Here is a 13,435-nt window from a genome sequence, read left to right as displayed (position 1 = left end):
GCAACTTGTAAAATTAATTCCAATTAAGTAGATACTAAGTTGCAGTAGTTCCTGTAATTTAAATGAAGAGTACAGTAAGAGATCAAGCTCTTCACCCTTTGAAGTTTTGTGAAACCCTGCTATTTGAGATATATGATGACTCCCTTTCCAGTATGTCTTCTTACAACAGCTCTCCTTCAGTTTTTAACATTATTAATCAAGGGAGACAAGCAGTCTGGAATGTTGTATGCTAGTGCTGAAAAGTTATGTAATTAAAGCTATACTTGGGAAGGACTCTCACTATTAAGCTCTCAAACCATTTATATGACCTACTTTTGGATCCAGCAGTTTGCCAAAGGATATTGTATATGCAAGACATCTTCCAGAGCAAGAAAATTAGCAGTTTGTAAACTCTGGTGGATTAAATTCTAGACAGAACCAAATATAATATCTGCTAGGAGCTGCCCCCCCCCCCCGCTTTCATTGCTCCCTACCCCTGCCCTCCTCCCCACCCCTCACCTAAACCCCCATCCCCTCACTGCTCCTTCAGCACCCCCAACCAACGCCCCACATCCCCTTTAAATTTCTACTCCCACCTACCCGCTGCCCCACCTACTCCCTCACCCTGCTTACCTTCTACACCGCCATCTTGCTGCCAGTGTCCATCCCCTAAGAGCTCCCCCCTCTGAATCCCCTCACAGCTCACTCCAGTCCCAAGATCCCACTTCTGCCACTTCTTAGAGAAGAGAGGCAAACAAACAAACAGGAGAAGGTGTTTCACCTCATGCCACCACCAACAGAAGGAAGCATATATTTAATATTGCACACTTCCTTCTGGTAGCGATGGTCGAAGGGGAGAAAGACTCTCCTTGGCAGCGGCAGCCATGACAACAACAAGAAGCAAATGAAGGCCTTCTTGGGCTACCTGCTCACTCGCTCTTCTGGACCACCTACTCTGAATCACTTGCTCAGCTGGACCACCTGTTCACTCAGACCCCGGACTTCCTTTGCCCTCTTGTGCATGCCTTTTAGTGAGCGGGCACACAGGTGGCAATGACAGCAATAACAACGCCTGCCTGAACTTCCAGTTGGCCCACTTATTTGCCTACTCTGCTGGCTTGCTCACTTGCACTTCCCACTGTTGTCATGCTGCAATTCGCTTGGCCGCCTAGTGGTGGCCACACAAACTTGCAGCATGATGACTTTTTTCTTACAAAAATATTATATAGAAAGCAATGTACATGTGGAAGCTTACCATTGACATATTGTCTTTGTTCAGTTCTTGACAAAAAATAAAACTGTAAATAGCGCCCTGAAACTTTACAACCTTTAGTGGAATATTTTACCTATGTCCAAACTGCATTTTATAGCATTTTGTGGTTGACTACGTAGCTACTGTGTGATTTTTAAAGAGCTACACTACACTACACTACACTGGTGTGGCCAGATGATCTGGTGCTAAATTCCACTGCCCTAGAACTGCCGCAGTGCCTCTGCAGCACAAGAGTGTTACACAGAACCCCTTTTCAGTTCACTGTGTGACGTGATGATGCCATTAGCCTTCCTGCACCATCTGAAGTGCTGTCAAATTGCTGCAACCTAATGCTGGCAAGGAAGTATAGCAAGCTCTTTCGCGCTTAGTTCTAACAGCAAGTGGACATGACTATTCAACTATGCTATGCTTGAACTGAAAAACATCATCCGGCCCTTGACATATATGTAATAATAATATAATAATAATTTATTATTTATACCCCGCCCATCTGTCTGGGCTTCCCCAGCCACTCTGGGCGGCTTCCAAAAAAATATTAAAATACTGTAATACATCAAACATGTAGAAGTTTCCTTTTCACATCTGTATTTCAGTTATTCACATTTAATTAAACACATCTGTAGATAAAGGATACTTTGAAACTAATTCTAATTTCATTAGTTTAGACCTTTCATAATTAAGTCTTTGGAAATCTGTATTTTAGGAGGGCACCAAGGCATGGCATGGGAGTTCATGGCCTGCATTTCTCAATATTGCTTATGTTGATTGCAGCTTGGATGGAACCTGTAGCAGTTGCTTCGGGGGGGGGGGAGCGTGGAGGCAGTCTTATGGTACCTGTATATCTTTTCACACTTTTGCAGTTTTGGGGGAATTTTAATTGGAAAAAATAGGGGCATTAACCCATCTTTTCCTTCCCCTCTAGCACAATAGTCCTGGTCTGACTTCCTCCCTTTTCTATTCCTCCCTGTCTGCACAAGTGCTATTAATCTTTTTCAAATCATAGAGTGCATTTAGTATGACCTTAATAAGGTGATTATCTTTGTGTTTTTCTAATGTGCGTGATTATTTCAAGAGGCCAACCTGTATTTAAGCTATCTATGCTATTGTATGTTGGCCCGGGTATTTTAGGCAGCATATACCACAAACAGTGTTTTGATGACTTTTGTAAATGTGCCTTCCTAATGTATGGAAATTATTTTTATACAGTTTCCTGCAGTTAACCATCCACAGTCTTTGGAAAGGAGATATTTAGGAATCTTAAGTGGTGTTTTACTTGACCTTATGAAGGTAAGAATATTGTTATTCTATGTATTATTGTTTCTATGTTCCACTGCTGTTCTGATGTTAGTAGTAAATCTGTGTGATGCTGATTTCTTTTTCAAATCAGCTTCAAATATTTGAAATGGTACCAGGGATACTTCAGGGGAATTATGCTTTTTTCTGAGTATTACTCTATTTTTTAAAAATAGAAAATTGTATTTTTCATTCATTATTTTTGTCTGTGAAAGCCGTGTAATTCTACTATTTACCACAATGTAGACCTCTTTTCAGGTGATACAAAAAACTGAATTTAGTCCACATTCATAGAAATAATGTGTTAACACGTTAGCAATAGAGATAATGGTGTTTATTTCAGTAAGTGCCTTCTCCAGCTTATTAAAATAAATGAATAACCAGAGGAACAAAATGGTTTTGTGAAACTTAAGTTTTTTAGGAGCCAAATAGAAAATAAAATCTATTTCCTACCTTCTGCAGCAACCCAACTGCTTGTTATCAGGCCCAAATGTTATAGGTTCCAGTGGCTACTGGGCCCCAGGGTTATTCATGCTGAATACATCTACATCAGTTTGTAGTGTGAGTTTGTAGCGTGAGTTTTTCACAATACGTATAGTACTTAGAGTCAGTGTTTTAAGACAGAGGAAAAATAGGCAAATAGTTTAAAATAGTTTTCAGTTGCACAAAATATTTCTTAGAAATTGCAGTGTTTAAATATTAATTGGCCAAATACTTTTTGCTCCCAAATGGTATACAATTCAGCTTTATTACTTAAACCCGAATTTCTGTTCAAAAGAACTTACTGAAACTGGATCCAGCTGACAGATACTTAACAGAGCAGTGTCTGAACCACCCAGCATTTCAAACTCAGAGGCTCTTGGATCGTTCACCTTCACGGTCAACTAAAAGAAAACCTTACCATGGAGATAGTAACACCTTATCCAACAGGTAAGTGCAAACCATCTCTTGCCACCGGGATACTGGGATATTGATGCCCTAGCAATTCACATGTCCACTGGACTTAATGGAAACTGTTGCCTATTAACTGGGCACAGTGACTCATGTGAAGAGTACCTTCTGTGTTGATGACAGTTGCTGTGCCATTTGTGTTTTTGAGCCTCCTACACCTGAGTCATATCAGGAGTGAACAAAGTACTCTTCATTGCTTCTTTGTTCATTTTGATTCTGTGCATCTTTTACTTTTAAAAACTTGATCTTGTGGGTTCTCCTTTAATTGTTCTAACTTACTAGGCACTTGGAACAAACAAGTTAGCCATCTCAGTGCCAACAGTCTCCAGTCCATCCTGTATGTAAGCAAATCTTAAACACCAAGTTTACTGAAGCAACTGGTGTTTAAAGGTAGAAATTAACATGTGTTTTCTCTGTGTTTTATAATATAGAACTCAAGCTAGCAAAAGTACTGCTGTACAGTCTCATCACAGATCAAACAGCAAAGATATACAGAATATAGGAGTTGGATTGCAGAGAGAAGAAGTTCTTCCATCAAATGAAAGCTTTCTAAATGGAAATATGCCTGTTGCTTCACATAGCCCAATGCTTTCAAAAAAGCCAACTAACGCTCCTGGATCTGGAAGCAAGGATCTAGCTAATAACAACATCCCACACCTCCTCAGTCCAAAAGAAGCAAAAACAAAAACTGAGTTTGATTTTAATTCGGATCCCAAAGCATCTGATGGTCCAGGTACAAAATACTTGAAGTCAAATTCCAGATCTCAGCACAACCGTCACTCATTTATGGAGAGTTCTCAGAGCAAAACTGGCACGCTGCAACCAGGCGAAAGGCATAGCCGTCACAGTTACATTGATACTATTCCTCAGTCTTCAAAGAGTCCCTCATATCGAACAAAGTCAAAAAGTCATGGGGCTCTGACAGATTCCAAATCTGTGGGTAATCTTTCTGAGGCCAGGGTTCAAGTTGCAGAACCAAACAACAGTCGGTATTTTCCATCCAGCTGCTTGGACTTGAACTCTCCTACCACACCAACACCTCCTCGCCATGCTGACAACAGGACTTTGCTGAGTCCTTCTGCAAGAAATAACAGAAGTGACGGTACGCTTGAATCGCGAAGACCATCTACAAGACATTCCAAAACTATGGAGGAGCTGAAATTGCCAGATCACATGGATGGAAGCCATTCACACTCTTTATCTGCTCCCCATGAATCTTTTTCTTACGGTTTAGGTTATACAAGTCCCTTTTCTTCACAGCAGCGCCCTCATAGACATTCTATGTATGTGAGCCGGGACAGAGTGAGGACCAAGGGCTCAGAGGGTGGCTTAAGCGTAGGGCAAGGGATGGCAGCCAGAGCAAACAGCCTGCAACTATTATCTCCACAGGTGCAGCATAAGTCACTCACAAGATCTGTTGGCTCCTCCCGTGAAGACTGTACAGAAGATACCAGTAGGGTTAGTTTGAATTTTGACTGTTGGAGAGACTCCTCTTCCCCATTTTGTATGTCTGTCATGAGTGAGCATATAACTAAATTGTTAAATGTAGGAATTACTTTTACCCCACCCTGGGAGCCCCCACTTTGATATCCATTTAGAACTTTTACTTTATTATAAAAATAGGTGAAACCTGTTGTGTGAACATAAATGCTTGAAATTATTTATTACATTTATACCCCGGCCTTCTTCCACGGAGCTCAAGGTGATGTGCATTGTTCTCCGTAGCCTTCACAATCCTGAATGTTGCATGTGTTATAAGGCTATTACTTTGTGTTGATAATAGTTTTACCCAGATTTTTGAATCCATTTTTTTAAGAATAGTTTTGAACAGTAGTAGATCTTGGGATAAGTACAGGCAGATTTTAGATATGAGAAATTCAAAGAAATTATGGGTATTTCTTCACCTTTCCTTCGAAGAGCAAACAACTAGGCTACGCCTAGCATAGGTTAAAACAGCCCATGAAAACTTTGCCATATGTCAGGCATGGGGAACCTATGGCCCAACAAGGGTCCTAATTTGGCCTACAAGGCTGTTTTTCAGGTGTGGCCACAACTCCAAAGGAACAGTCGGGAAAGTTAGTACACTCATTGTACATCTGCAAGCAAGGCTTGCATTTCAGCATCCTTTAATTTTTTTTTGCCGTATACAAACTGACTGGGAAGAGCTCCACTTGAATTCAAGCCTGGGATGCAAAAGATCTTCCAAGCTGTGCTAGCAAAGGAAGAAATGAAATAATTGGGTGTGCTTTTGATACTTTCCATTGAAGTTTAGTCACTTGATGTCATGGTGACATCAGGCGACTGACAGGTCAAAGTGGCCAATGGGGTAGGGGAGCTGAGGATTCTACTTACTGACCAGGTTCTGTTTCTCACTTCTGCCATTGGTACTTAAAGAAAGGATAGAACTTCCGCAGGTTTTTAGAAATGAGAGACAAACAGCAGGGAAGAGCACTTGGAAACAGGTTCACTAGCTGATACCTTGGTATTATCTAGCAGGGATGCTCTTACATAGTCATTGGTCTGGGAGTTGCAATATGCTGGAGAGGTAGCAGGAAGAAGAGAAAACAGGAAGGAAGGTGAAGCGATGGAGTCTAGATGATGGGAGCAGTGGGGAGTTTTCTAATGTTTTGGAAAAATTGGTCTAGCTAGAGGAAGCACTCCTAAAATAAAATCTTAAATCTGTTATTTTATGCGGTAAGCAGGCATAGGCAAACTCGGCCCTCCGGATGTTTTGGGACTACAACTCCCATCATCCCTAGCTAACAGGACCAGTGGTCAGGGATGATGGGAGTTGTTGTCCCAAAACATCTGGAGGGGCAAGTTTGCCTATGCCTGGGTAATAGCATTTGCTTTAGCCATGTACCTTGTGATAGTTTTTGAGTGGGGCGGGGGGGGACTTTGAAGGTGTCTGATTTACATAATCACACTAATTGTGTCAGTTTTTATGTGCTGCGGTTTTCAGGACATATTTCTAGGCAAAACAGCACAGGTTGCAACTACAAACCATTCAGAGGGGTGCTGTATTGACTTAAGATCCTTCAGCTTGGTTAATTAGACCAGTCTTTGTATGTTTAAGAAACACATCTACTTCAGTGGGTAGAAACTGTGGGTTAGGAGTACAAACAGTATCAGACTCCTGGAATTTTAAGTAGTTTTTCAAAATATGTACAGTTCTATGCAATTATACTTTTAACTGGTAAACACCGCCAGTAAATGTGAATTGGCTTCAGTATTCAGGTGTTCCCATAAAATAATACTATAACTATAAACAGGCATTGTTGTGAATACAGGCAATGACTGTTTTAGGCACATCTAATTGACTGTGCACGCGGGCATCACATTGACCCCCAAAATGGCTGGAAAAGAGGGCGGAGCGGGCTTACACATGCTCCGCTGATGTGCACAGGGACCAGGAACAAAACCCCTGTACAGAACGGTTGTTGCCTGTAGAGAATATATGATGGTCACTGTAGCAAACTGTATGGCAGTTGTTTTCATTCTCATCATCTATTTTTCAACTTTTAACCAGCCTTTTCTCCCACTTATTAGTGGAATTTGTGGAGGTGTTAATATTTGTTCTAGTTCAGGCTGTTTTTAAGACAATATGGGGGCATATTTTAGATACGGTATTCCTCTGTTACTGAGCCTTCAGGATGGGGTGGATTTAGTAATAAGTAATTGTGTTTTTCTTTGATTATTGTCACCAGACTGTCCAGATTTGATTTCATTTGCAAGAGCTCTAGGGTGGGTGCTGTGCCCTTTTTAATTCATGAAAAAATAAAATCTAGTCACTTTACAGTTCTTAACATACGGCTTTGGAACAAATATCATTTAACATAATCCTTTCATTATGTGGAGGCAAGTTTCATTTTAACAAATACTCATAAATGTAGAGTGAGGTTATGGGCAGATTCCTTCTTGTCCTGTTACACACCAATGGAGAACAGAGCTCTTTGGCTTAACAAATTGATTGTTCTTTTATTTAGGGTGGAGCATATCATGATCAGCACACAGATGATGGAGCATCCACAAAAGAAAATAGACTTCTGTATAATGATCCTGTACCTAGGAGAGTTGGTAGCTTTTACAGAGGTATTTTTATCTCATGGAATTTGATCAATATTTCTTCCATTGTTCAGATAAAAGATACTACCTATTTAACTTGAGAACTGATTTCACTCTTTCCCCGGGACAGGTGGGAGGAGCCTTCTGTCCTTGGAAAGCTAGGCAAGACTTAAAGATGAAAATCCTTTTGTTTTAGTAGAGGTTCCTTCCCTTCTTCTACAACTTTTGCTTCTACTTGTGGGTAGATATGCAGGGTTTGGCTGCACCTTTAGACTTGTGTTCAGTTAAGTAGTCTTACAGACCGAACCTAAGCGTGTTTACTCAGAAGTAAGTACTATTGTGTTCAGCATGCATACTCATAACATGTGCATAGGACTGCAGCCTTGGTTATAGCTTTTTGTGTTGCACCTTTTTGAGAGTGTAGCTTAGAAATAATACAGCAGATGTTTTTTGTATTAACTTACTGGCGACATTCAGAAATACCAACGTATCTTGGTTTGCCGTTATGCGCAGTTTTTCACATTTAGATAAAATTGAAAACTGTGGCTTGCAGCAAATTAGAAAAGGAAACTGCTAACTTCTACTTTCATGTGTGAAGGAGGGAAGAGTATGTATGATTACAACAGCTCCTATAATTGGGCCTTAGTCTAGGCTCTGGACAGATGAACTTCTTTTCAGACATGACTGCAGCTACAAGAAATAACTGGTGTGATTCATCCACATTTTTGAATGCTGAAATCCCATTGTCTTTAGAGGGAAAGGTCAGCCTGTCCCATTGAAATTAGTGGTATTTTAAAATACCAAACTTTCTATTCCTTCCAAATATATACTTAAATTTGAAATATTTTACTAATGGGATATATGTATATGTGTGCAGTATTTATGAAATGAAATGGCTTTAAGCTTAAATTTAAAGTAGTCCTCTGAATTCTCTTTGGTTTTCCATCTCAGTATTTAGTTTACGCCTGCTGGTAACCTATTGAATATATTTGGGTCCTGTTCATTTGTTATTGGATACAAGGGTTGCACCCTATCTCTCCTTTTTCTCTCTCTCTTATATATGCATCATTGGTAGGTCAAGATATTGTACGACTTCAGCTTATCCAGATTTTTTAAAATTACTCTAAATATAGACATATGAGCAGCTCTGACAGGTTATGTTTGGATATAAATAATGTGATCATTCAAACTCATAGGTAGTATTTGTCCAAAACCATAAATTTTGGTTTATAATTACAGAAAGGAGCCTATGTAAGCCTAACACATGCATGCTGTTTCTTCTCCAGTGTGGCTGCAAGGAGGAGACTGGAAGGTTTCACTTCCATTTTAAGTTAACCACAGTTTACCCATTATGCAGTTAATCTTAGTTATGGTTTATAGAAGCAGGCTAGCTTGGAGGAACACAATGACTTTTTTCAAAAACTGTTGCTACCCTTTGATACTGAGGGGCTTTGTTCTCCCTATCCTGTGTCAGTATTGTAATACTTTCTAAGAGTGTGATATTAAATGTTGAATATCAAGACTGAAGTGCCTAAGTAATATAGGCCTGGAAATTACAGGCATGTCCATCTTAACTTTTCTAAATTGCCAACAATCACACACAGCACGGACACACATTAATAATCATCCAGGAATTGACACTGTGCAAGAACCTGAAGATTCTTATTAGAGTTAAAATAGTGTAATTAAGGGACTGGTTAGACAAACGAATCTACTACTGTTGGGATATTGGAGAAAATGGTTTTAATTTCTTCAACTTGAAAAGTTTAGTTTGCTTTTTGTGGCAATATAGCAATGTCATCAACATCATAATTTATTAGTTACGTTTCTCACAAAAGTGACCCAAAAAGATTTACAGTGCCTTCAAATTTAGTCTAGAAGCCTGTAGTCCTTTGGAACCACATTCTCTCTTGTATTATGCTGAGTATTTGAATAGAATACTTTGTCCAACTGTTGGTGCTTAACATTATTACAGATAAATTGCTGTCAGTTGCCCATGTAAGAACCTATGCTCTACAGTAGAAGGTGATTCTGAATTCAGTCAGAGGCCTCAGATCTTGTTGAGTCAACAGAAAATTCTGCCTGTTCACACTGGCCTCCTAACCTGTCTGCTCAAATGCGAGCTTTGTGCATATGTGTTGGAGCATCCCTACATGAAGTGAAATGTTGTAGTAATTTTTCTTTATCCTTTTTCTTTCAGTTTTGCTCCATTTTTATGTGCACTTTCTACAAAGTCACATTTTATTGGTTCAGTGAGATTCTTTGGTGGCAAAGAGGTTGATACTTAACAAACTTGAAATCCCTCCGTTCTTTTTGTTGAGCAGTGGGCAGAGGGAGGTCAATGTGTAAGGACAAACTTACTTTTTGGAAGAAAAGTCACATAAAAATTTTATTTGGCAGAAGTATGGATTTGTTTCAGTACTAAAGCTCAAGTACTTCCATTAGTTTTTGAATTACCTACCTTTCAACTCTTTTTGTCTTTTGTTTCCTACCCTCTTTTCTTCTTTCTCTTCTCTCTACTGATGTGTCCTCCCTGTCCTCTTTGTAAGCTTCTCATTGTCTCTTGCATTGTTGTTTTGCTTGAATTGTATTCATTTGTTAAAGTTAAAGGAATAAATATCACCAACTTTTAAAAATGTAGCTTCAGGGTTGTAAAAATACACAAATCCATAAATGGCATTTACGTGCTGCTATATTAGCATATTAGTTTTGTTCATACTCATTTAAATGCAATCTATGTTGCTTATGCATGCTTATACATTTCTTCTTATTAAGCCCTTCGTGTTTGTTACTAGTTTTATTTCATAGCTGAAATGCTTCTTTCAGAAGTAAACTTCTCTTGAAAGTTTTCAGCTGTATTTCCTAAAGAGGTTTCGGCTGCTATCCCCCAATTTGCCATCCGACTTACAGGAGCAAATTGGATAAGCTAGTTATGTTTTCCACATGCTAAAACCTAGTGTCTTTTCATTCATTTCTCAGTGCTGATAGGATGTCATGTTTCATAAACAATCAGCATGGTAAATAGAGACAAAAGCTAGTGAGATTCAGTTGACGATGGATATATGGCAGCTTTGTATTTTATTTTATTTTCAATTACAGTCCCATCTCCACGCCCAGAGGGAACATTCCTAGATAATAGTGCCTCAAACAGAATACCTTCGCTACCAGCAGAAAGTAGTAGTATAACAAGCCACTCAAAGAGACAAACTGCTTTTGATCCCTGGTAAGTTGGTGTGTTTAAGGGATGTTTTAAAAAAGAACAGGTGATAGGAAAGGGTGTTCACTTAACAATTTCTATTTTCTTGAACCTTTTATTGCTGCGCATTTCATTGGTATTCCTATATTATTAACATGTTTAAGTCAGACTCATGGTGAATTATTTAGTTTCCAAAACGAAATCTTTTAAGTGAAACGTTCAAGTGTTTTTCTGAATTAGGCCTCTAGGCAAAGTAATGTTAATATAATCAGTCAACACAAAAAAATTATTGGTAGCACATGTAGGTTACACAAAACCCCTGAACAGTGGTCTGAGCTAATGTCATCAGCTCGTACATGTGCCTAGAGTTCCTTAGCAAATGCACTGGGAACACCTGCCAGAACTCATTGTGGGTTTGGGTAAGTCTTACTCCTCACCTCTGGCCCCCAAAATTTGCTTTCCTTTTTGCACTGCTTATTTTCTATCATGAAAATCTAGATCAGAATTCAGGTGCAGCCCTATATGTTTTAGGACTTTTGAGGCCTGAGGAGATTCTTCATACCCATTCCTGTGAAAATGATGACTCCATAAGATAATCCAATGTAAAAAAAATTTTTTTTTGCTAAAGTTGGCTTTTTGTTTGTTTGTTTTCCCCCTCTGTGTTAAGGAAAAGTCCTGAAAATGCTCATTCTGAGCAACTAAAGGAAAAAGAAAAGCAAGGGTTTTTCAGGGCGATAAAGAAGAAGAAAAAGAAATCTCAATCTGTAAGTAATTTCAGTTTCCTATTTTTAAAAAGTTTGTTTTTATGTCATAGTTTTATCAAGCATCAGTTTTCCTTTTCAGATGTTTACGCTTATCTGCATATAAACATTTTAGGCTGAAATCTGTAGAGCTACTTAGACTTACATAATTGGTTTATGCTGACCAGCAGAATTTCTCACTTTAGAGAGTTGACTCCAAGATGATCACAAGTTGCTTTTGAAGCTCATAATATCAAAAGCAATTTACTATGTGGGCAAGGGAAGTAGAGTGCTGTAATTCAAGAAAAACACCTAAAGCCACCCCCGCTTGGGCTCAGGAAACTAGTTTCACAGTTGTCAGCTATATAATTATTCATATCTGAAAACAAAAGTATCTGAAGGATTACTTCCGTGGAAATATTTTCTTTTGAAGTCTATAGTATGGCAAGACTAAACAAAGAATGCTAACAAGCTGAGTCTTCATCCAGACGAGGCAGAAGTACTGCTGGTCAATAGACAAACTGATCCATGAGTAGAAGTACAAAGTGTTCTGGATGGGCTTGCGCTCGCTCTGAATAACCAGTTTCATAGCTTGGGAGATGCTTCTAAATATGCTCTCTGTTCTGGCTGGTTGGTGTGGAGAGGAGGGGAATGATTGGTCTTATCATACCCACATGCATAACCTTCAATCTTATTCATTATCAATACACCATAATAGTATCCCAGATCATGATGATATGCTGAACAGATTAAAATGCATTTGATAAAAACAGTAAATACCAGTTAGTGCAGTATTGTTCGAACAATAAATTCTTTCAGCAGATATAATGAAGGTAGCTTAAAAGGGGGATTTCTGCATTTTTTAAAATGTTGTATTTAGCATTGTATGCGTCTGATTTTTAGAGATCTCCAATTAATTTACAAAGAAAGGCATTTATGCAAACAGTTGAGCAATAAAATAGCTAAACTAGAATTGGAATGAGGCAGGCTAGACACAGAAAATAATTTATTGCATAAATTTTACAGGGTAATGTATTAGGAATTAACTAATTAAAAAGCATATTTTTGTATGAGAATGGGTGATGCATCTGCATGCATGCATATGCTGTTTTAATATCAAATAATGAGTGCAGTGAAAGCATGTGGTTAGAATTCATATTCTCTGGTAAATGGTATTTAATTTACATAGAAATAAGTGGCATTAGTGTTTATAGTATTGTAATACCTGCAGCAATATAGCTGATATCTTAAATGATTATTGTATTTAGCATGCTGAATTCTCATTTGGAAACACAACTTTGAACATGGTTTGGTTGAAATTCCATTGGATTTCTTTTTCTAACTGTTACTGTATACCAATTTAAGTCTGGATAAAATGGATAACATGTTTAATATGGCTTCATAATTGCCATGTTTTGGGTGAGCATGCTACAAGTCACACTCATGTGAATGAGCATTATCTGGTCTTGTGATATCTGCATTCTCACATTTAAACCACTTTCGTTAAACTCTGCAGTCTCATGCCCATTTCCCCCATTTTCTGCCAACCCACCTTTGTTCTTGTGAGCAAGTATTATTGCATGGATACAAACCCATAATGTAGTGCAGTTAGACAAAATTAAAGCTGGGAAATGTTTCCTTGGAAATTGCTGATCTGGGCTAAAAATGAGTTGAAAGGAGAATTTAGCTTCTGTTGCATGTATCTAACATAATGGAAATATCTATAGTTAGATATTGGCAAAACTTTACCTATTGTTTCAGTAAAGGATCATAATTTGCTAAGACACTGTGACTCAACCCAAGATACTGGTCTGTGAGACAGTTTAGATCAAAGCTTCTGTTCACCATTGCTAGATCAGTGTGCAAAGCTGTCATATGGCACAGAAATGAGAAAATAAGCAATATGCTGTGCATAGGATCTGGGGCTTTTTGTGTGCC

At 38.7% G+C, this 13,435-nt stretch overlaps 1 protein-coding gene across 2 annotated transcripts in view; it reads left to right on the top strand.

Annotated features, from left to right (window-relative positions):
- Positions 1 to 13,435, top strand: part of CDKL5 (cyclin dependent kinase like 5) — a 66,021-nt gene that overhangs the window by 39,698 nt on the left and 12,888 nt on the right. For both annotated transcript variants that reach the window (XM_053387121.1, XM_053387120.1), the window contains exons 10-15: positions 2,459 to 2,539; positions 3,324 to 3,475; positions 3,928 to 4,954; positions 7,483 to 7,588; positions 10,661 to 10,784; positions 11,425 to 11,521. In XM_053387121.1, the coding sequence (XP_053243096.1) occupies positions 2,459 to 2,539; positions 3,324 to 3,475; positions 3,928 to 4,954; positions 7,483 to 7,588; positions 10,661 to 10,784; positions 11,425 to 11,521 (1,587 nt within the window). The remainder of the gene's footprint in view (positions 1 to 2,458; positions 2,540 to 3,323; positions 3,476 to 3,927; positions 4,955 to 7,482; positions 7,589 to 10,660; positions 10,785 to 11,424; positions 11,522 to 13,435) is intronic.

This window comes from Podarcis raffonei, chromosome 4 (assembly GCF_027172205.1).
Source record: "Podarcis raffonei isolate rPodRaf1 chromosome 4, rPodRaf1.pri, whole genome shotgun sequence".
Lineage (NCBI taxonomy): Eukaryota > Metazoa > Chordata > Lepidosauria > Squamata > Lacertidae > Podarcis > Podarcis raffonei.
Note: the sequence above shows the minus strand (reverse complement) of the source record. Positions and strands in the feature narration are given on the sequence as shown.